The sequence below is a fragment of the Lepisosteus platostomus genome, chromosome 2, assembly GCF_059453375.1.
Source record: "Lepisosteus platostomus isolate fLepPlt1 chromosome 2, fLepPlt1.hap1, whole genome shotgun sequence".
In the NCBI taxonomy this organism is placed as follows: Eukaryota; Metazoa; Chordata; class Actinopteri; order Semionotiformes; family Lepisosteidae; genus Lepisosteus; species Lepisosteus platostomus.
Genome location: NC_142612.1, coordinates 61,454,936 through 61,479,765, shown reverse-complemented (window position 1 = coordinate 61,479,765; position 24,830 = coordinate 61,454,936). Strand labels below are relative to the sequence as shown.

Here is a 24,830-nt window from a genome sequence, read left to right as displayed (position 1 = left end):
AGATACTGCATTATCCAAAATATGTCCACTTTCCACATATTCATGCTCTATTTCAAAGTCTTCAGCCAATATACCTTGACAAAACCCATACTGCTGGACATGTCACTCGCTAAATATTCTGTAAGTCAATCGCACAGGTCACAGAACCACAGAACCGCTGCCAAGGTGAACTGCCACACTTCTGACTGCCTTCCAGACCCTCCTCAAAGTCTGAACAGGTGAGTTCATTTCAAATTCGGTATTTATTCAATACAAATCCTGTCATTCTTGTGCTTCATGTTGTATTGGCTTTTTTCATGATATTGCAATTTCTGTACCTTGTACTGTAAGTTATATTCCCTTGAGCAGTTTATAAACTGTGTGTACACCACCCTACACTACATCTTGGTGCTTCTGTCAATTTGTTGACAGCTCATTCCCTCTAGAAAACTGGCTAAAAAAAAAGATTATAAAGAATGTGTTCACAAAGCAAGTCCCTCCAATGCATCCGGAATCCCCTACCCGTTCAGTTACCTGCTGAAATATGTATGGAGTTTATAATCTGGATCTTCCGGTCTCCACAGTGTACTCGTGCTTCCCAGTGGGATCCTTCTCCCTATCCAATGTGCCAAAAGCAGGGCGGTCCCCCAGCCCTCCACACCGTGGCTGGAGTTTCAGTCTCGGCAGCTATTTTAGGAAATCAGAACTGACTTACCCAATTAGGAACAATGTTCTGACATGCCTGTCCCAACCGAGTCAACGAGAGGATTCCCCTTGCAGTGCCCTGGCTCAGTTGGTCTCGGGACAGTGTGTCAAAGTGACCAAGCTCCTAAATGGAGCCTCCTACTACTAATTTGTCTGCTACCACTGAAAGATAACTATGTTTTCATCCTCGAGAGAGCAGAGACTAACATGTAAGGCCTGGCTTTTCACCCACGTGAATATCTTTGTTTCAGAAACTTTTGATTTCAATCAATTTATTATGGTATTATGTGCACTGTAAACATACAAGCAATAAGCCAATTTATACCCGTTTAACTTACTACTCAAAGTAACTGAAAGCTAAAAGTTGTTCCATGTCCCCTCCAAACACTACTCCAAGGACTGAACGCTATTTAGTACTGTACAAAATAAAAAGTCGGAGCAACAATGAGGATGACTGCATCACCAGCAGGGCAACTTTTTCCTGAAACATTTAACAGTCACTGTGGATTTTATCTCTGTATCTTTACTACACAAGATTAAAAGAAAATGTAACGAAAAAATCAAGACAAGCCCCCCACTACCAGACAGGTCTTCACAGCTCAGCCACCTGTACAAAATAAAATAGGTCAGCTGGTTACAAGACGACACGAAAACACACAATTCCCTGATATACCATGCAAACTTCACTCCTTCCGAGATCCAAATAGCTTCAGCTACTACATTTCCTCATTTCCCAGAACATGAAGATAACAGGCCTACTTCCAACAAAATGTGACTGTTTTCATATTCCTTTAGAATATGAAACAGGATAACCTTGTTGCCATTTAAAAGGACTGAAAGTGGGGGGGGGGGAAGCCTTCATCCTTTTCCATCTCCCTATAACAGAATTTATTCAAGATGTTTAAGTTGCAAAGGAACAAGCAAGGGTTACCATGCTGAAAAGAGAAGAAACACTGTTTTGGCTGTGGGGCCTGCTTCAGGCGTGTGAGGAAATGTGGAGATGGGGAGCCTTCTTCATCACACCTGAAAAAGGCTCCACAGCCTTTCTTTTCTTCTCTTAGAAGAAACCTTTACTTGTTCCTTTGCAGCCTACGCATGCTGACACAGCTGCCTACTTGAACTGTGTCAGATTGTTAAGTTACCATGCAACAAAAACTATTACTCTAATCACAATATGCACATGATCCACTGTTGTGATACTTTTTTAACCTACAATAAAAGTAACTGTGAGCTCTTTCGGGGAAAAAACACTTAATGCAAAGATAAAAGTGCCTTTACATTTCTGAAAACAAATGTCTGATTGTAAGACAGCAAAGGCTTTTGAATCCTATCTGTTTTTTTTAAGAACACTATACAAGTTAACTTATTTTAATTTCCCAATCCCATTAAGGTCAAATCTCACCCTTTTTATGTCTAAGGAAAATTAAGCTTAACCCAGTTTTCCTTCCATTTGTTGCTCTTCTGCAAGAATTAAATGTGTGGCAAACAATGTAGGGGAAATGATGCATGTGGACAGACATTGGGCTGCATGTTAATGACTGGTTAATTCCAGATTAGCAGAAAAGTAGGATAAAAAAACAGCCTTCAAGGAAGTACTACTTTAGAGTAAAGCTCATCAAGGGTAAACTAAACATTAAGAAAAGGTCAACATTAAAAAGGTGAAGGTTTACGTTATGAACCAGCCTGTCACTCAGATTTCCCACAAACATCCCACTGAAGCGAATCAGCACTTTACTGAGAACACTGATTAAGAGGGGAATGAATCTCACTGCCGTGGAAGAAGGAGGTGGCACATAACCAGGTGTAGAGCTTGCGGGCTGCCACTGAGCACTCAATTATCGCTTTCATGAATCAAATACAAACAGCACCAAACAAAAAGTTCAACCGTTTCACACAATTGTTTGGTAAATGTAACATGACAAAACAGCTGCACCCATCAAGAGTTTGTATTATATGAATTCCTAAAGTATTAAAAAGAGTGTAATAATAAAAGGCACTGATTTTGGTAGTCTTTAAACAAATGCCAAGGTCAGATTTCGGCTAATTTGTAACACGTACAGAGATAAGCTTAATCATTTTACAGTTTTATCACTACTTCTTAAATCAACATTAACATCAACATTAATAAAATTAAATTTATGTTTCTAGCAAAAAGCAAAAGAATGAACCTGTCACTCTATACTTCTGTTCCAGAATAAAATCATTTTTAATTTTGTATTATATTTTACATTGGGTACAATTTGAACAACTTATGGTCCCCCCAAAACTTGACAGTCTGGACAGCCTGATGTGTTATTGAAATAAATCATATCAGTGTTTGCATCAGTGGAAGATGGAAAAAAATCCCATTTCTTTTCAGTACTTTGCCTCACTCCTTTCAGATGAAACCTCCTTGGTCCATTCTGACCTGGGGCAGCAGACCCGACTGAATCAAAATCAAAACAGCTTCACCCGAGTTCATCTCATCACTGTACAGACTTCAGCAACTGACCTCACTTCCGAGTCTGACGTTTATGCTTTGGGTCAGGTGGATGTAATCTGTACTCATGTGAACAAGTCTTGCTCTTTTAAAATGCTGGATTGCTGAATGGTCAAACATAACTCCACAAGAAAAAGCAGAACATTTCAAAAGTTTTTCATTTTCATTAACAACAGCTATAATGTTCAAGTCAGAAGTGAAAAGACTTACTAGCATGGGAAAAACAAAATGATCTGAATGACCAGGTAAAACTCCTCTCAACTAAAATGCTCACTCTATAGTGATATATATATAATGGTGTTTTCTGCAGGATGAAGACAGCAATATCCTTCTATAACAAAGTTAATGAACTCACACCTGGTATCATTTTAGGCTCATGAAACATCAGAATTTTCAGCTTTCTTGGTCACTGAAGCTTCTGAAGCCAAAAATGCTCCAACAACCACCTCTCTTTTCAACCTTGTGCAGATGCCCCTGCTTTCAATATATTTGCTGTGCCTAATTTACCTGGGTATTTCCATTTTTGTAGCCAACACCTTTGGTTTTAAGTCAGCTCTATGTTCTTATGGGGTGTGTACAGCAGCTGCTTAGTCCCCTGGGTAAGAGTGGGGTTCTCGTGTGCACACACTCAAACACACCTCAACGTCTCACTTTTTGAGCACTGTTCCTGATGGAAAAATCCATTGGGTTTTCCTTTCCGGGGGGATCCCACTCATCCATAACGATAAGCTCAGTTTGGAGCAAAAAAACTCTGATATAAAAGCAACTAATTTTAATGGGAAAAGATACCTAATAAGATTCTTTGAGCAGAACACAGGGTGGAGATGTAAAGTGATGATAGTTATACATATAGTTGATTGTAAGCCTGTAAATTACATTAGCAGAATTTAAAATCTAAAGGAAGGTTCTGTACCTTATGAAGGTCTTACGATTTTAAGTACAGAAATGTATAACACCTGCAAAAGTGTTGTTTGAGCACCCTGCTAATAAAGAGCTTGACTAAAGATACTACAGGTTTTTATAGATGAAAGGAGAGGAACCATCCAGCCACCCAACAATTATTAACCACTTCTTCCACTTAGGCTCCGGCTCCCCTGCGACCCTATCTCAGCAAGCAGGGAGGGCAAGGCAGGGTACACCCTGGTCGCGGCGCCAGTCTATCACAGGGCACACTCAGACACGAGTTCACTCACACCAGGGCCAGTTTTCCCCAGAAACCAATTTACCTAACCTTCCACAATTAACTTGTTTTAGAATGGGGGAGAAAAACAAAGCAGAGGAAACCCACACAAACACAGGGAAAACAAACTCCACATAGGAACCTAGGACCCCAGCACTGCCAGGCAGTAATGCAAACCGCTGCTTCACTGTGCTGCCTATAGAGGAACCACTGGGAGTAAAATAACTTGACCAATCAGGTGATGAGTCTGACCCCGCTGCCTGTTGTAAAAATTGTATAATGTGTACTTATGAAACAAAAATGGCTTCTGGATAGCCCGTGTATCAGTTACCACTGTAACCAAAGGGCAACTCTGGCCTTATAATTGCTTCACTTGTGTTTTGATTTCTCATTTTCTGAATCTTACAGGAGAAGGCAGACACTAATAATTAGTTTCTCCACATTTACTCTCGTCTTAAAAAAAAGAACAGAAAATGAGTGTCTGTATATGGGGGAGTGAATCTGCTTGTTTCTGTTTTTAGAATTTGTTCAAATTTGGAAGGTAAGAGATTTGCAGTAAAAGACTACCACACTGCCTACGCTGTAAATATGCCTTGTGTGAATGCCAACATTCATTGCAATGTTAAAGAGATAAAATCATTTTAAATCAGCAACTTTATGAAAACACGTCCTTTTTAGACTTCTGAAAGGACCTCCAAGAACACACACAGTGTACAGGAACACAACACAACACTGGTCCCAATTGTTCACTGTGGACAAACTGTGGGCAGTCTGCCTAACTAATGCAATTACCAAAGAGTGGGCGGATTACCCACTGAAAAAAAAAAGTTCTTAGTCTACAGGTTTCATTTGATAAACTTCCAGAACATATTCTTTATAGACTAATCACAAGTAGGGACTCATGCGTGATCACCATAAGGTTCCTAAACTTAAGAAATCAGAATTTGAATCCACATGCAAGGAAGGGCAGCAGGTGCACAAATTTCTCATTCCAGCCTCGGCGAAGTAGTGATGAAACATAATACAGGACTCTTTTGAGCCCCTGTAACCGGTGACAATCAATAAGTTCAGTCCAATCACATGCCCTGTCAGTCAAACGCAAAGAAAAGAATATTTGGTAAGGGTGTCATTCATTGATTTAATGACACCTGAGAGACAAACAGCCTTGCCCTCCGCCTTGACAGAAACAGAGTCACCTATTAATAGATAAGCACCTTTTTGATGTTTTTGCACATACGAGTCTTTCTGAATCCCCACACAATATGCTCCAGAATGATATAAGAGACAAAACAATTGCATTTATATAGCGCTTTTGATCATAAAGGATCCCATATTGGTTTATATATATGAAACGGGTCCCTTTGTCCGCCACTTAGGTGACACATTGAAGCCCCAATACACAGCAGATAAAGGGGAGGTGTAGGACTGTCAGGAGACTGGTGTGCCCTGAGACGATGATTTGCAAAACACTGGTTCAAAGAAAAAAGTGCCACCTACTGGCCCACTGACACCACCTGCAGCAGCAACATCGATTCCCATAAGGATCTCTACTGACCACTCTGCCTTCTGAGATCTGACAAGATCAGGCCATAAAGAGGTACAACGGCTTAAGTGTTTTAAGTGTGTATACATATAGAAACAGTTACAAAAGAGACAGATGTTGCATATGTAAATAAATTAATGAGAATACTCTGTGGTGCAGCTCCTCTCCTTTATCAAGGCAGAAATGTACCTACACACTCCGCAGCCTTGATATAGAAGATCACAGCCCATTCTTGGCACAGAATCTGCTGGGCAGTCCCAGACAGTAATGGGACGCTTCTGCAAGGTAAACTATAACTCGATACGTTTTCTCTAGAAGGAATGCCTGCCTGCCCGTGCCAATGTTTGGCTGCCCAACGTGCCTGCATTTTAACAGAAGATGCTGCCCAAGCTTCAGCTCACACATTCCCAGCAGTGCAAATATGAAAAAGGTCAAAGGCTTCCCACTCCCAGCCGGGCCCCTGCCAGTCCCCAGACTTCACCTGCCCCCAATAAGCACAGGTGAGCTGTCCTCAACACAGTCCTTGGCTTAAACCCTCAGATACAGATTCTATACTGGGAACCCCGCAGACCTGGACTGCTAAGCACATCCACACATTATCTCCACCTTGCATGAGACAGAGAGCACCACAAAGTGCAGCACTCTGCAATAATTCTCTAATGCTCCGTAAACCCACTCAGTAAACAAATGTTCTTTCAGTATATCTGACAGTCCTGTCCTGGCAGTTAAATAACCTAATGCAGGTCTTTGAGAGCCCACGCGGTTGAGATGCGTGGCTGTAAATGACCTCATGGAACAGACAAGTTGTAACCCTATTATTGCTTCACCTTTCTATATGAAAAACATCACTGATGAGTCACCAGCTGTAGATTTTTAAATCTACTTTTAAATTTTAACAGTCAACGATTTGAAAGTCGCAATTTAAAGCTGAAGTCAAAAACTCAAAAAGACTTGCTCAGAGCGAGGTGATGCCTACACAGTTAAAACGCTAGGTGGTAAAAAAAAATCAGCTTCCCGGTAAAGTTCAGAAGAGACAAAACTACCAAATACTTTTACAGGGTGCACGTACATCAGGGCACGGCTGACAGAAAGCCTCGCGAAAATATCCGCATGGGAAACTTGTGCTGCGTTCAGAAAAATCCGAGATTCTCACTCGCGTAAGGAAAAAAAAGTATTTAAAAACACAGCATTTATTTCTACACTGTATGCAAACGGGAGTCATCCCTCGAACCACATTCGACATCACCATAATGCATCAGAGGATGAAAGCCTAAAGGACCAGCTGCTTAATAAAGAAACGACTCGAGAAGAGTGGGTACGAATAAAAGTGGGTATTTTAAAGTTTCCAGCTCAGGCGTCGGGGTGCCCCGGTAGGCCACCTGGAAAAGCGCTCCAGTGCAAACTGCAGTTTCAAACTGTCTTGTCATTGCAGAATCCAGAGCAGCTACTGGAATTCGTGGAGGCATTGTGTGCTCTGTGGGCAAACTGTCACAACTTTTTCGTCAGGACTTTCCTCCCCCAGCCTCACAAACAACACCAGTCCGACCACCTTCATCGACCACAAAATACCACGAGCAAAAGACACTTCGAAACGAGACAAACAGATAGTCCCCAACTGTATGAAAGTACACTGACACGCCAGTTAATCCCTAACCGACCCCCTCCCCTCCCCTCGCTATCCCTCTCCTGAACCCTCCGTGCGGCCTAGCAGCCTGCCGCCACACCCCGTTTTCCTGCCGTTCAAGGGCGCCTGAAGTCAGCCCCGACACGGCACCCCTACCACACTCGAGCCCGCAGATACACGGCCACTCAACCATGCGGGTCCCGAAACCGGAGCAAATTGCTTCCGATCAACTGGGGACAGGGATCAAGACGATAGTGACATGTTCATTTTAATCGTCTAGGTTTATTTAATAACAACAGCTACAATTTCCACCGCGCTGTCTTACCTCTGCTTTACTAACAGTGCAGGGTATCTATGCGAGCTCTCTGTCTCCCTTCGTTTCCACAACAAGATGGCTGAGTTCAGGTCACATGATCACATATAACCCACTAGGGACCCGGATGGTTTGGGATTATCAACCATAGACGCTCTTTCGCTATGTTCAATTACCACGTCTCAAGGAGACCGTAGGATTTCATCACTTTTAGTGCACTGCTGTACTACAGACAAAAAAAATCCCTTTTAGAGGCTGCATGTTCGTGTTAAAACAATTTTTTATATAAAAATTAAGGTTCCTAATTCAGTCGTATTCATGAAGTTTCAGTATTTATAATGGTGTTTTAAAGTTTCACTTTTGGTAACAGTGTACGTTGGATTTCTCACAAAGTCATCTTAGTTGAAAATGTTACAGAAAAGATAGTTGCCTTATTTATTTCATTATTATGAAATACCTGAATCAGAAAGTGTTTGACATTAAACTCAAGACCATTGTCTTAGTGCCATTTTCCAACATCATGTTATCAAATCATGCTTGGATTGTTTTAAAAAGTGCCAGTTTGGAGTGGAACCATCTCTCGTTTCTTGTGAGAATGGGAGAGATCTGGACTACAACCAATTTGTTTTTACAAATTCACAATGAATGAATCAATGTTCTTTGGCTCTGAGTGGATTAGAAGAGACCTTACAATTTTGGGCTCCTGAACTTTGTGGTTATTCTCATATTGGCCTCATAATCCCCTCTCTTGGCAGAATCAGCTATCCACAAACGTCAGGACTGCACTATCATTATCCTTATGGTGTCTCCTCTGAGCCCACTGCTCAAAATGTAGATCATGTGATCTGACTCTCTGCTTTTTAAACTATTGTCACCAGAGCTACGTCTAGACATCCAAAACAGATCTTTACTCAGGCTCCTTTTGGTCTACAATATGGTGACTGCACATTATACTACAAACATTTCCTGTTTGTTCTTTTTTTCTCAGACGATTGGATATAGTGCTTCTTAGTGTTTATACACTTCACTGTGTGTGTACTTACAACACAAGTCACATTGGATAAAATTGTCATCCAGACCAAGTGTGTTGTCAAAGTTTTTAGCTCAGACCAGACTCATCCAAATTATTTTGTGAGAGAGTAAACCATCAGAAGGAAATCATTGTCTTATTATTTGGTTATTATTTATTCAGTTGCCTTATTTAAAGTGGGATTTAGTCTTGGGGGGGGGGGACAAAGGGAACGCTATCCTGCTCATCTTAATCATGTATTAAATAATTTAATAGATCAGCGCTCACTGTTCTGCCAGTGGACGTTTTAATCTGAAATTCACATTATATAATTAAGGAGAACAGCAATATTAATAATCACCTTCAAACTCCAATGCAGTAAGTTGATTCTTTATTATAAGGGATTGCTTGAAGAGTTGTCATAAAACCTGACAATGTTACAGACTGTTATTTAAAACACAATGCCTTGTTTAAATAATGTTTCACAGCAAACACAGAAAATCAATTGTTTTTAGACTGGCCGAATTGCAGACTTGGCAGAGATGAGATTAGAGAAGTTGAAAAGAGGTTCCGGGCTTTGTGGGCATAAACATTTTTCAATTTCCTATGCTTGAAAGGTGTTTGACGTGGTGGCACAGTGGTTGGCATTGCGGCTTTGCAGTGCTGCATGGAGCCCTGCTTTTAATTTCAGACCTGGGGTGCTATCTGTGTGGAGTTGGTATGTTTGCCCTGTGTTTGCATGGGTTTTCACCAAGTGCTCCAGTTTTCTCTCACAGGTACTGTAGGTTAATTGCCTGCTGGGAAAACTGGCCTAGGTGTGAGTATGTGTATGTTTGTGTCTGTGTGTATCCTGCAATGGACTGGCTTCCCATACAGGAAGTACTGTATTTTGCCTTGTGCCCGTTGCTTGCTGAGCTAGACTCTGGCTCCCCCCGTGACTCTGAATTGGATAAAGCATTTCTAAGAAGGATGGATAAAAGACATTTCTCAAATATTTGAATACCCTCAGATAGTGTATCCCAATCCCTTGAACTAGAATTAGGTACCTGTAGGTCCCCTTCCATGAACATGTCCTTCAGAGGGCAGCCACTGGAAAGGATATTCCATTTGCTGATCAAAGAGTTCATGTTGTATCAGGCTGTGTGCTCTGACCACAATAGTTAACACACCTTCAGAGCCCTAATGATAATTCTTTTAAGTTAATAACCCAAAGCAAAAAAACAATCTGATTTAAAAAGGATATAACCTCACAGAGGTTAATGGAGCTTACCATAATAATATACAGTAGCTCCAGTACAGGAATGTACTGTATGCTGTAACTAACTGTACCTACATTTACCTCTGAAATATTACTGAATATTAGTCACTATGGTCATTATGGTATTTCTGTTAAGGTATCAGTCCAGAGAAGAGGAACCAGTTATTGTGAAGGTCTTAGAGGAATGTCATGCTAAGTGACAAAGTCTAGCAAATGAATGTCTTCAGTATAAATAGGAAAACACAAACCACAGGTTGAAAGTGAAAACTACCTGAAAGGAGGCATTTTTTTACACAAAGGGTTGGAAGAATCTCGAACAAGCTACCCAGTCATGTAATTGAAGCTGAAGCTTTGTCTTATTTCAAGTAATAATAATAATAATTGCTTACACTTATATAGCGCTTTTCTGGACACTCCACTCAAAGCGCTTTACAGGTAATGTCCACCACCACCAATGTGCAGCATCCACCTGGATGATGCGACGGCAGCCATAGTGCGCCAGAACGCTCACCACACATCAGCTATTAGTGGGGAGGAGAGCAGAGAGTAATGAAGCCAATTCATAGATGGGGATTATTAGGAGGCCATGATTGGTAAGGGCCAATTGATTGGTAAGGGCCAATTGGAAAAATCCCAGGGTGTTTCTCGAAAAGAGTAGGGTTACACCCCTACTCTTTTCGAGAAACACCCTGGGATTTTTAATGACCACAGAGAGTCAGGACCTCGGTTTTACGTCTCATCCAAAGGACGGCACCTGTTTACAGTATAGTGTCCCCATCACTATACTGGGGCATTAGGACCCACGTGGACCACAGGGTGAGCGCCCCCTGTTGACCCCACTAACACCTCTTCCAGCAGCAACCTTAGTTTTTTCCCAGGAGGTCTCCCATCCAGGTACTGACCAGGCTCACACCTGCTTAGCTTCAGTGGGTTGCCAGTTGTGAGTTGCAGGGTGATATGGCTGCTGGCCAAAAAGTACTGGTTGGATGAGATCCTGAGTTTGTTGCTAACCACTAAAAGGACTAGTTGGGCTTAACTTGCATAACTTGTACTTTAATCTGGGCATTTCATGGTGAGCAGAATTCAAAAACAGAAGAAAACTTCTCCATCAAGTCATTTCCTGTGTTAGTCTGTCTGCTTCAGGCAGCAGGTTTCACATGTGAATGCAAGTTTTTAAAAGCCAAATGCTCTCTATTCATATCTGAAATAATGTAGATAACTTGGAGTTATCTACAATTATTTCTGTTAAGGGTCCAGTGTTGAAACTCCTCATTTATTTGTTCATTTCAGTTGGCATTGCATGGGCTACTTTATATGAGTTTCTGCCTGGGCCAAAGCTCTGAAGCCTTAAGAGGCACCACACACTACTTATGATTTCTGTTCTATCGAAGAAAACCTCTGGAAGTAGCAAGACAGCAGGAAACAATCTATTTTTCCCCAGCATTCATCAATGAAAAACTGTTGTAGGCTATCTTTTGCAAGATGTTCCTGTGGGCAGGGCACTCAGTTGTTGAATGGGATTTTTAGAGATATTGAATTGGTTTAGGGGTTCTGTTTACCAGCAAATATTGATTTATCAGAACATTTTCCTCAGCTCCAAAGTAAGGTTGGGATGTGACTGTTCAGACTGTAGGAAGTGCAGTTGAATTAAGCTTAACCAACACTGTTAACCAACACAATGTTTTTGCAAAGAGTAAGCAGCTGTAATGTGACCAGGTAAAGAGGATACAGAAGACAGAACTAAATTTCCATTTATTTCAGAAAAATACAATTGTCTAATTTATTTTTTTCAGCTTTATTACACAAACATTAAAAAATAAGTACTTCTTGGTCATTAATTAAACATGAGAAACACCCAGTGTGATTATTGAATCAAACATTATAATATCATAAATATTACATCTACTATAATAAAAGCTTAAAATATTCTTAATATTAAGTCCTCAGCTGGGATCACATCCTCCAAAACAGCAAAGAAAACTGAAGAAGACAACTGTTAAAAGACCCATCTGTTCTCTCAGATAAGACTATCTACACTTTAGCCCACAAATGCTGGATTGTTAACTAGGGCTGTGCAAGATGTTTTGTGTTTGTAACAGTTCCTTTCAAACATTTCTGTAAGATTCAGAGGTTTCCAAATTTTCCTTTTAACCAGTGTCATGACAACTCATTTTCATAAAATAAGGGCAGATGGATTTTGTTAAGTTGGAGGTTTAGTTTGTTCAAGCTGAACAAATCTTTTTGGAGCAACGTACGGCATTTTCCCCATTATTAAACATCATTTCATTTATACAGTTTATTTTATAAAGCTTTGGGATGGCTGTCTTTACACAGGAGAATTCTAAAATGATTTCCTTGAAATAATGTACAACAGAGATGAGTAGAAACCCATGTTTTAAAAGTCAGCGGATGTATTACATCCTGTTGATTTTATAGAAGAGAGACATGGTCACTCATGGTCAGCTGGATGCGTCAGTTCGAACCAGAAGCAGAAAGGCAGCTTGATGAAAAGTTGGGGATCATTTACTCTCCACTGGTTTAAGCAAAACCCCTTCATTACCCCACCAGCTATGGGAGAAACAGTAAACCTCTCCAGTAGCCTGACCATGAGGACACCCACACTGACAACTCCCCTTCACTAACCCAGGCTTCCCCAAATATCTCCAGCAACTTACCATGCTACTGGTCTGACAAGAAAATGTACATAACCAATACTTAATCAGCTTGAACTTTTTACTAAAACATTTTATCCCCCAGATTTTGCATATTTTTAGTTCAGATATAGCATGCGAGCTGAGCACTGCTAGAATCACGAGGGCTCAATGCCAGAACACTACTCCTCTGCTTTAGAGATCGGTCCCTTTTTTATAACCATGACTGAATGTCTCACCATCAGTGTTAGTCCGATAAATATAAAGGAATAAAACATTAGACTAGATTAGGCTACAACTAACCAGTATTTTCACAACTACAAAGTCTGCTTTATGTAATGTTAAGAAAAAGATTTGAAGTGATCATTTCCTTGCTTACACTGTGCTAACGTATAAAAGATTTTACCTTATTCCCATACGTTAATGTTGTCACAAGTTTGTTCAGTGAAGCTTTTAAAATACTTCTCTAAGTACTGGAGTCTCAGGTCACCTGTATGACAGTTTCACATCCGTTTTGGGAATAAAGAACCCCTGAAATAACAGTTGTGGTTTATACTAATTCACCATGCTCACCTAAATATTTAGAATAAGATAGGGGAAAAAATTGAATTTCTTACACCCACATTAACGGTGTATTCAGTCTTTAAAAGCACAGAGGGGGTTCTTTACTCTCAAGCTCAGCGTGTGCAGCACCGCAGCTAGGGGGCGTCTTTCAGAGTGGAAGTGGCTTCTTCTCTCAAGGCAGCCCCGAGAACGACCAGCAGACACTGCTCCACCGGTCCGACGCTTCAGGGCCAGGAGACCCGGGGGGCCGGGGCTCAGGGGCTGAAGGCGGACTGCAGCTCTCTGAAGGCGGCGCGGCGCTGCTTCTTCTCCGCCTCCTGCCGCCTCTTCTCCTCCTTCTCCTCCCGGAGCTCGGCCTCGAACCTGCTGCCGGCGGCCAGAGCCTGCACCTGGACAGGAAAGCACAGCACCGCACAACGTTGGCCTTCCCGTCTCTGCCCGGACAAGTTTAAAGAGCAAACCATTGCAGTTCCAAGTTACTTATTTAAGGGATTACTAGAGAAAATACAAGCTGTGAAACACCGACCAGAGGGGCACTGGTGGAAACTTATTCTGGATTTAGAACGAGTATGGAACAAGCCGCCCAGTCTCATTGTTACGGATGTTCGCAGAGTCACTATCAGCACCTCTGAAAAGTACTTTTTGAATTAATTCAACATGGAACACAAATTATGTTTTATTTTTCCTTTCCACACTGTTATTAGTGCACTCTTCCTGCTGTTCTCGACCTTTTGAAACTAACGCAGGGCAGTGAGAACTCCTGCCCACTGAGTTCTCCAACACCTGCTGTCTTAGCTGCCATTCAGCCCATCTAGCCTATGTGATCTAGCTAACTGACCAGAGGATCTCCTTCAGCTTTCTTGAAAGAAATCAATGTATTGACTTCAGCAACATGGCTGGGTAGCTTGTTTCATTCTCCCACAATCCTTTGTGTAAAGTGATAAGAAGAGCGGAGCAACAAGGGTATCATAGCCAAGTCGACACCCTCCTCCAATTGCAAAGGAGCTCATCGGATTGACTGATGACATAGACCACGCTCAATCTGGTATTGTGTAGCCCCTTAAAAAACCTGTATTAGCTGAGGTGCTAAAACGGCCACCATTTTAACATTTATAAGCTATATTTATATATAATCAATCATATCCCTAAAACTGACCGGGATTAGACCAAGAAACTGTGCCTAAAAGTATCCGTGGCTATTGTTTTGACATCTAAATTATAGTAACTATCATTGACTTGTTTTCTGTGTACATGCTTAGTCTATTAAAAACAAAACTAGAACATAAATTTAGAAAAACAAAATCAGCACCGTGTCGCCATAATTTGGACCGAGTTCTATCTTCCTGGATAAAAATGTCAGCATAAGGTTTTAAAAACTGACAAAATTTCGAATTTGAAAATAAAACAGATAAAACCAAACAAACATTTCATACAGGTCTTAATAAAACGAGACCAAAACTAAGTGACCGTTAGTTTAGATTTCCGTGCAGCAGTACTATTTTCTGCCACTAGAGGGCAATGCCGCCCTAAATTAAAAAAAATACTTTTTTGACTTTTGTAAATTATGATAGATTTCAATGAACAGTAGTAGAATTCTGCACAGGCCACAACAGTAAAATTCAAAGCTGAATTCAGTTAATGTATTACTAACCCCATTTCAAAATTGTAAGAAATAGTTAACACTGGCTTTGTCCTTTGTTGCACAAGGAATAAATCCCCAAAACCCACAAAGGCGAAACTCACCATTGATCAGTGATTTCCAGATAAACCCTCCCTTCCCTAAACTAACCTGCAAGGCTGCTGGGTTAGTTATTTAGGAGAAAACGGGACCAAATCACTCCACCTTTCTGGCTTAAGCCCAAAGCCAGCATCTGCAGATCACTATTTCAGTTTCAGAAAGACCTTCTTCAGATTGAAACACTGTGCTTCAGATGTTGCCTCGAGTCAAATTAAGAGACTTTAAAGAACACATTAGTAAATACTGAGTATCTTTGTCTGAGTATCATATCAATACTTCACACAGGGTTTCACACTAGGTTGTCTTTTGGTTTTGACCATGATTAAAGTAGACAGGGGGTGGCTAGCACTGTCCGGACAGGGAGTTTCTTGCCCCCTGGTACCTTGGCTTCGAAGAAGTCGCGCGCTCCCAGCACGCCCTCCGCCGAGACGTCGATCTCGGAGAGCCTCGCCAGCGCCAGCAGGCCGCTGTCCTCCTGCAGCTCCCCCGCCGCAGCCTTCTGGAAGATCAGGAGGAACTGCGGAGACAGAAGCGCCAGCACCGGCCTGTGACAAACATACAGAGGACTGGTCTGGCCTTTCACTCGCACCTCAGCTACGGGACTGGCACCATCAGCCTCTGGACTGGCTTAACCTCAGGAGGGCCGTCGGAGTCTTCCACGTCTGAGGAGCTGAGAGAGGCACTCGGTTTAAGTCACGTTTTGCCCAGTTTATTAAACACCAGTAATGCAAACAGATAGGAGATAGTGAGTGGCGCGTTGGTGGTATAGTGGTGAGCATAGCTGCCTTCCAAGCAGTTGACCCGGGTTCGATTCCCGGCCAACGCAACGATTGTTTTCTTGGGGCGGAGTGGTGGCTCTGTGGCTAAAAATCTGCGCCTGTGACTGGAAGGTTGCCGGTTAAAATCCCGCGGCCGGCAGAGGAATCCTACTCCGTTGGGCCCCTGAGCAAGGCCCTTAACCGTCTGCTCCAGGGGCACCGTACAATGGCAGACCCTGCGCTCTGACCCCAAGCTTCTCTCCCTGTCTGTGTGTCTGTGTCTCCATGGAGATAAGCTGGGGTATGCAAAAAGACGAATTCCTAATGCAAGAAATTGTATAGGGCTAATAAAGAAACATTAACATTAACATTGAATGCTGTTGGAACTAAAATGACAGCCCTCCAGGAACTGGTTCTGAAGTCTCTGGTTCAGTCACACGAGTTTGTCTTCGTTATCCATCACCACTTCTGATCAAGAAGGTGTCCTGTGGGGACAGATCCAGAAACGGGCCCTGGAGCACCTCTAAGACACATCACTAACGTTCTGAAATCATTTGGGTAGACGGTGTGTGTGCTGGGGTGGGGTTGATAGCAATATATGTCTAGCAATACAAAAAAGATTAAAAAAAGAAGTAACAGTATGCTTGAGAAATAATGCATTCAAACAATAGCAGGCTGCAGTTTTATTACATTAGATGTTTAGACAGAGAATGCAGAGAGAAAATGGAGAGGCAGCACCAGAGTTACCCAGTAGAGAGTGGGGAAACAGTCTTTGTGCTTCTGTTAAGCTGCAGCTGTCACCCGCCAATGTGGGGGAGACTGGGAGGGCAGTGAAGGCAGTGACCACCTGTTTACATGAGCAATGTGCCTCCATACTGGTACTGTACTGCTGGAATCTGGGAAGAGCACAGGACAGCACTCACACACCCAGGGCTGGCAGCTATGAGCCATTCAATTTCAATTCAGATGCACGCATCCGATATGGGCTTCAGCTGTGCTCTGAATGACTTAATTGGACCAATTAGACAAAACTGCTGTGAGGGCTGTGACTCAGCCAAGAACAAATTCTTCTCATTTTTATCAAGGAGGCAGGGATTAGTGCAGACAGCCAAACATGAGATAACTGGACAAGAACAGAAATTTCGGATTTGTGAACCAACTCTGAGGATATCATCCTAAAAGAATATTTTACAAACTACAGGGAAAAGACAAGAAACTACATCTTTACAGCTTTGTGAGAGGTCCTGATTTTCTTCATATTTCTAAAAGTCTGATAAGGATAGTAACTCTGACACTGGAAGATATACCTAGCATCTAGGAGGCTCAGTGTACCATTGGAGAAAAAGGACTGTCATAAGAGGGTCAAAGTTCACACCAGGGCTTGCAACAGACTCAGGATGTGTTACATACAGTCGCCTCATGTCCTGTCCTTCGGGGGATATGGGAAATCAAGTCTTTTTAAGTCACTCTGTAGTGACAGCTAATCTGAAGTTGCTTTGGCTTATAATCATATTCTTATAGTTAACTACAGGCATCACATGTCTTGAGCAACCCTGAAAAAATAACTTCCATACAAAGTAAGTGCTGTGTTGTGTTAGGACAGGAATAGAAAACAAATGAACTGTAACTGCTGTCCCTTAATCCCTCCACCTCCCGCCCAGCCCAGAGCTCTGAAAAAGGTATACAACAGTGCCAGTTCACCTCTCGGAAACTCAGCTTGCCATCAAAGTCCTCGTCCACCTCCTTGATCATGCTCTTCAGGCCCAGGTGGGTCTGAGGTGCCCCCAGCTTCTCCATCATCATCTTCAGCTCCATCAGGTCAATAAAGCCGTCTTTCCCAGAGTCATACCTAACCAGGGGGGAAACACAACCCTTGTAAAAGCAGGTTTTCCAGCCAGCAATCCACACTGACTCCAGAGCAATACTGAGAAAACAGTGTGTTGTCACTGAGAGGACCTTGAGATGAGGAAAGGCTCATCTGTAGAGGCTCCCTTTATCCTGAGCTCTGAACAAAACAGGTAGGTGTTAACAGGTGTTTGAGCACAGAAAATGACCAGCTGCACTTGAGACATATTGTTATTTCAGCTTTGAAATAAAATGTTAAATCTCTAAGTGCTAAAACAATGCCAAGGTAGGATATTTAAATTTGATCAGTGAACTGCAGTTATGTGGTTCTGAACAGATAGGACAAGAACAAACCGAGTACAAGGTGGAATGGGGAGGTAGTACTTTCCAATAAAAGGCACAATGAAATTAGACCATATGTGGCTGAAATACCATTTCAAAGGACTGTAGGAGAAAACTCACGTGAACACGGCGAGAACTTACAAACTCCACACAGGCCTGGAATTTAACCCAGTTTCCCTGCATTGTAAGGCTAACAATGCTAACCACTACATCACCATGCCACCCAAGTTCATAAATATGTTTTTAAAAAGGTCTCAGTACTCAGAGGACATTTTTGGCTTTAATCAAAGGCCGGGTCCTAAATGGTTTCTTGTCCCCCTGAGGTGTTGGTGAACAATAACACCGCTGCCCAAACAGTTCCAGTCTTGGCAAAGCAGAACATGGCACCACCCAGAGAGAGGAGGTTAAATATGTCAGCAAGCATTGTTTCACATGCAAAACCATGGATGAGGACAGGCCAGATTAGCATTAGTTTAGTTTCTATTTCTAACCAGGGCAGAAGAAAAGCAAGATATCATCAACAACAAGTCCAGCCAGACACTAAACATTATGCACATTTCCTTGTTGACTTATTTCTGTCTGTATGCCTACTTTTCTGTGGGTCACTGCCTCTAGTTTTCCTCAGTCAGACACAGAAGGAGAGAAAACTAGTGCTCCTTTAGGAGCTCTGAAGCTGAGGACCTTCAGACAGAAGGTTTCCAGATTCTAGGGCAAACCCTGAGTAAATGGTGACAAGTCTGGTAGAAGCTGTAAGATGCCTGGAGCTGACAGCAGGAAACACTGACTGACATGTCTGTGTGCTGTGACAGCCATTCTGAACGTACTACATGACAAACAGCAGCAGCATTTCCAATTCTGGTGCCTAAGCACTAAATGAGCGAAATCCCTGTAAATGCTGAAACTCGTACCAAGTGTTCACACGAGTGGAGACACTCTCAAGGCCCACTCATATTTCTGCTAGGAAGCAAATGCAAGAATCAGAACTTACGATTAGATTCATTGACTGAAACGACCTTCAGTTTAAGTGTCTGGCCTGTCATGAGTGGTGAAGGTGAAAAAGGACAGGCCCTCACAGTCTCACATAAGGACCTCCTTCATCTGATGCTGGATTGATGGCAAAGACATACCTGCAGATGGTCAGATGTCAGAGTCATTTCTCACATCTCGGCTCTGTGAAACGGTCTCCTCGAACCCTAGTGCTTACCCCAGCAATCCGAATGAGGGAAACGTCAATCCACTTCTTTGTATGCATGGCATTTCAAAAGCAATGGCAATGTAGAGTGAGTGAGTGGCCAGACAGCCAGCTGAAGGTTTCTGGGATGGCTAGGCAGATCACTGCTGAACATCCAGAACATTGACGTGTTTGGCAGCCACTGGTATTGTGGTGTTGTGGGTCATGAGAAGTAACTCACTGTTTTCGCAGACCAAAGAATTCCCTATTACTCACTTAGTAGTTGATCAAATCTGCCAGATGATGATGGGTGATAATGCAATTAGAGATACTGGAGCACATTTAATCCACGTTAAATGTTAGACAAAGCCGAAGTGGACCACCTCTCGCGTCATGCACATCCTGCTTTATGCCAATGTGGGAGATATGTTTTTTACAGGCTTGGGACGTTTGACAATGTCTGGTGGTGGGAGAAACAGGAGTTTAGATGCAGAAAGGATTGTCTCATACTGTAAAAAGTTCTTCCAAGTGTCTTTTAACAATGGAGAGCGTAATGTTTTCACGGTGATGGCCCTATTCACCTGCCTGCTGGTTTGAAGGAGGCCAAACATTCGTAAGCTGACAGGGCCACAGCTATCGCAGGCACCGCTGGTGCTATCCCTTTGGGGGACACATTTAGGGGGCCACCCCATTATATAGTTTAGGTATGAAGCTTCGAAGTACTGCCCCCGCCCCCCAAAAAAAGTACAGTCAAAAACAAAAATCAACAAAGATATAAAGAAAGGGGGTGTTGGCTCAGTATTATCCCTTTTCAGAAAGCAAAGCACAAAAGAGATCACAGACTGGGGTCTGTTTAATTTTTTCTTTGCCACAGAGTTTGCAATGAGGGGAGAGGGGTTCAGTGCGGGTTTGTACCCGCGGGTACTTCAGCCTCTGTCATGAGCCTAGTCTTATCCAAGACGCCCAGGACATCAGGTTGTACACAGCTGTACTCCGTCACTGTGAAGAATCAAAGGAAAGCTGTTTGTCCAGCTCTCCGTTTCATGAAATGGCTGGCTGAGATGCTCAGCTCAACTGGCGAATCCCAACGAAACAATAAGAATAATGATAAGAGTGGCCTCCTCTCATTTGTAACTTTTCACAGGTCCCAAGTGACAGGCAGACGTGGAGATAAAGTAAACAGACATGTGCAGATTAGCCCAGGAGGACTGTGGGAATGTGATCCCTCATGGGGACGACGAGCAGGGCCATAAGGAGTGCTGAGGAGCTCGAGTGTAAATAGCTCCTTTCACACAGTTATGAGGGCAGGGTTGCTGAAGGTGTGTGTATGTGGGGTGGGGAGGGAGACAGTGAGTTCAGAGCAGCTGGTGGAGGGGATGGAAGAAAGCCTTCCTTTCAAAACGGCAACACCCAGCCCCTCAGTACCAAGCACTGGGGCAGCTTTGTTCTGCTCCTGTCCAGAGCTCGACAGCTGCAGCAACAACTGCAGGCAACTGTCCCCCTACTGCGCATACGCAGCCAGGCCAAAGGTCACCAAGACACAGACCTTCACGGGCTCAGCGCCCTGGTCTCGAGATGCTATGACTTCTTGTTGGACGCATTGGAAAGCTCTCACTGTAAACATAAAATAAACACAGATTACACACAGCAAGAAATATTTCAAATAACTCCTTCATCTTGTAATTCTTTGTCTCCATTTTCTTTACTTCTTCTCTTTCGAAATTGCCACATACATGCCCGTGAGCCTGCTAATCCCTATCTGAGAAGCAGGCTGTTTTTGTGCCTTTTCGTGAAAACCGCAGTCTTGCTTTAGGAGGACACGTGCCAGTGACCCAGTTTTGGAGTCAAAACTTCGAAGGTCAGAAATGGCTGGGAAACCTGGGAGGCACAAAGACCTTGTTCACAAGTGGGAAAGACCGTGGGGTGGGTGCGCAGCCGCCAAGGGCATGCCCTCTGCCCGTCTGGCACATTCTACCACACCCACAGCTGAGCCAGACGCACCAGCAGAGAAGGCACATTGTTCTCGGAGGGCTAAACCCACAGCAAGCCCAGAATAGCAGGCAAACACGTCACCGCTGTCTTCGGAATTCAATGGCCTATTTTTGAATGCACTTTGTCTTGTGCATGTTTGAAAACTGGGTGCCCTTTTTTTCTGGAAACGAGGTTAAACCAACGTGGCCCATTTCTACCACACTTCTGCAGGCATGTCTGATGTGATGACATTCCAGGCCTTTGAAGTGAGGTCCCGAAGGGCCGCCCTTGAGAATTCCAATTTTGGAAGAACGGATTTGGGAGAGAGTTCGCAAACAATACACGTTCAAGCCCATTGGAAATATACATTCCTCTGGGAAGTACAGGCTTGCTCCCCAGAAATTGTAATTAAAATACCAAAAAAAAAGCAGATTGATGGGGGTCCTTTCTTTGTATGGTGCATGTGTTGATATAATATACAGGTATACAGTATGTGTCAGTACAGTACATATTTTTTCTTTATTTGTAAGAATAAATGGAAATACATTTTTACTCAGAACATGATCACAATCATCATATGCACAACTGACATCGTAAATAGCCTGAAAAGATGTCAAAATGTGGGGTGGATTCAAATTCCATTAGTAGGTTATTTGTTTTTTTGGGGAAAACCGGCCCTGTTGGGTGTGTTTGTGTCTGTGTGTGCCCTGCGATGGACTGGTGTCCCGTCCAGATTGTACCCCGCCTTGTGTCCATTGCCTGCCAGGGTAGGCCCCAGCTCCCCCATGACCCTGAATTGGATGAATCCGTTAGAAGATGGATTGATGAATGGATAGTAAATGAAGAAGTGATGTTGTAATACGTATTTGAACAGTTTTGTTACTTTTGTTAGAGTATGAAATGCTTGGCTTCTGTAGTGTTACAGTGACACCAGAGTCACCAGAATGGGCCAGGAGCATAGCAGTGAAGAGACAGCACATACTGTAGCTCCTGACAGGCCCCAGTGACAACGCGAGGCTGACATCCTTCAGACTTTGGGAGGCAAGTCAGAAAGTAAGCCGGGCTTGACGTCACCACCTGAAGTCCAGTGTGCTCCAGCGGGATTAGGAATCTGGGGCAGCGATACTATGTGCAACACACTAGTCTGCAAGTGAATGTACCCAAGCACTACTTACTTACTGTTTTGTTAAGAGACCTGGAGAGCTACCTGAATTTCACAAGAAAACAGGCAATCAAACACTGACCCCTGAGCCTGTCTACTGGCTCAGATAGCTTCTCATGAGTGACCTATTAACAGGGTGTCTGTTTTGGTGATTTTTGCTTTTCTCGAGCAGGAGTGTTGTTGAGGCCCATACAGCAGCAAATCTGACATCTTGTTATAATCCACTTGTTTAAGTGGGAAACCTCTCTTTGTATTCCCTGCTCTTTATCTGAGAATTTATGCTCCAGGTCAACTGATAAATAATAAAGTCTTAAACATGTGATTGTCAGAGCTCTGGTCAGAAAATGTGACAGCAGTGACATACAGTATATAGATAGGAGTTGCATTACTTCATTCTGAGTACAGAAGTCATAAGTCCCAGAATTTGTAAAATGCAATACAGTGGCTATCAAAAGTATTCACCACCTTGGACTTTTTTACGTTTTATTATTGTGTTACAATATTGAATCATAATGTATTTAACTGGGGGCTTTGACAGAAAACACTCTTTAATGTCAATGTGAAACCATAATTCTACAGGTCCTTGTGAATTAATTATAAACATACAACGGATAATAACGGATTTTATAAGTATTCACCCCCTTTCAGACAATATTTGGTAGAGGCACTTTGGCAGAAATTACAGCCATAAGTCTTCTTGAATAATGGGAACTGATGATGAACAGCAATTTACAACTCCTGCCACAAATTCTTGATTGGATCGAGGTCCGGGCTTTGACTGGGTCACTCCAGAAGATGAATCTTCTCCCAAATCCCATGTCTCTCTGCAGATTGAATCAGGTTTTCCTCCAGGATTCCTCTGTACTTTGCTATATTAATTTTTCCTTCCATCTTCACACGTCTTCCAAGCCGAAAGCTTCCTCCTAACATGATACTGCCACCACCATGCTTCACAGTGGGGATGGTCTCCTCAGGATGCTGTTCACTGTTACGTTTGCGCCAAACAGAGTGCTTACCATTGAAGCTAAAAGGGCCACTTTTGGTCTCGTCAACCATAACATCTTCTTTCACTTGGTCGCCCATGTGCCTTCTGGCAAAGTGTAATCGAGATTTGATGTGACTTTTTGTCATTTGCCCATGAAGCCCAAATTGATGAGATATGCACAATTTCTGCCCTCTCAGCCATGAAAAACTGTAATTCCTTTAGAGAGATCACAGACCTGTTGGTGGGCTCCCTGACTAGTGCTCTTCTCACCTAGAAACAACCTCTTCTTCACAGTTTCACAGTTTTTTTTAACATTTCTTTAGAATGGACTTGACTGTGCTTTTGGGGATATACAGTACAATGCCTTGGGAATGTTCTTATACCATTTCAAGAACCCTATCCCAGATTTACTTTTAAAGTTCCTTTGTCTTCATGATGTAGTGTTTGCTGGGAGCTGTACTAACTAAATGTGGGACTTCCCAGACAGGTATATTCATCTCATGTGAAACACCCTAATTGCACACAAGGGCACTCCATTCAACAAATGATGTGACTTCCAAAGACATTTGGTTACACTAGAGCAAATTTAGGTGCATCATAGTAAAGGGAGTCAATACTTGTACAAACCACCCATGCTAAAGTATTCCACATAATTATATACAAATATTGAATATATAAATCCTGATACATAAAAAGTAGTTGCATACCAAGTAGTTTGCATTTCTAGGTGGGAGGGGGGTGGCACTGTGTTTGAGCTATTGCACAACAGCCTACGGAGGGTTAAGTCATATTGTTGAGTTTTCTGTTTTATATTTATATTTTATTTGGGAGGATCTGCAGAATTTTGATTTCACTTCGATATTATAGAGTGTTTTATGTCAATCAATACCAAAGAAATTCCAAGTAAATGCATTGTGGTTCTATACTGTAACACAGAAAAATGTGAAAATGTCCAAAAGGGGTGAATACTTCCAATAGCCATTATAGGAGCAGAATTTGGGAGTTTCAAAGTTTCTTACAGCACAATAGCAATGAGGAACAGGGAGTCATACCACAGCTTCTGCGAGTCTAACAGAATAATTCATTTTGTTTTTCACTGCCTATTTCCTCAGATGAGTAGAAAGAACCTTTTTGGGTTGCAGCTGTGATGACGTGACTGTACCAGAAGTCACTGAATTGCGATAAAGAGAAAGTGGAGACATGAACCGGGAGGGAGAACAAGCTGAAAAGGTGAAGATGGAGACGGGGAGGGAAAGTAGAGAATGTGGACAGAGTGCAGAAGAGAGCTAAGAGACACCGGGCTCAGCTTCTTTTTTCTCAGCACTAGTCACTAGCTGGTACAAAGATGCCATTGTCAGACCGAGGGGGGGGGTTGGAAACAGGGCCTGTCACAGGGGGGTTGGGTTCGAAAAAGTAGCCCTTGTCCTAGAAAAAGAAAACTAGCACGATAATGGTTCAGATGCGGAGACTGGGAACATTTTGTCTGACACTGGGGAGGTCAGCGAAACCCCCGTTGGAAAGCAAATTTAGTCCAGCAGCCCGGCGATTCATTA

At 42.7% G+C, this 24,830-nt stretch overlaps 2 protein-coding genes and 1 non-coding gene across 10 annotated transcripts in view; 1 reads left to right on the top strand and 2 right to left on the bottom strand.

Annotated features, from left to right (window-relative positions):
- Positions 1–7,936, bottom strand: part of gigyf2 (GRB10 interacting GYF protein 2) — a 61,555-nt gene extending 53,619 nt beyond the window's left edge. For 7 of the 8 annotated variants that reach the window (XM_088611358.1, XM_088611409.1, XM_088611379.1 and 4 more), the window contains exon 1: positions 7,836–7,936. The gene's annotated coding sequence lies outside the window, so the exon portion shown is untranslated. Of the gene's footprint in view, positions 1–513; positions 533–7,835 lie in introns of those variants that run through there. The other variant, XM_088611369.1, reaches the window with a different exon arrangement.
- Positions 7,937–11,825: 3,889 nt separating this feature from the next.
- The window catches only part of efhd1 (EF-hand domain family, member D1), a 14,079-nt gene continuing 1,074 nt past the window's right edge, over positions 11,826–24,830 (bottom strand). The window contains exons 2-4 of the mRNA XM_088611343.1: positions 17,503–17,650; positions 15,426–15,560; positions 11,826–13,694 (exon numbers count right to left, since the gene is read on the bottom strand). Coding sequence (XP_088467469.1) covers positions 13,560–13,694; positions 15,426–15,560; positions 17,503–17,650 — 418 coding nt within the window. The 3' untranslated portion in view covers positions 11,826–13,559. The remainder of the gene's footprint in view (positions 13,695–15,425; positions 15,561–17,502; positions 17,651–24,830) is intronic.
- On the top strand, positions 15,798–15,869 carry trnag-ucc (transfer RNA glycine (anticodon UCC)). Its single transcript has one exon. It is a non-coding gene; the product is annotated as a tRNA-Gly (tRNA).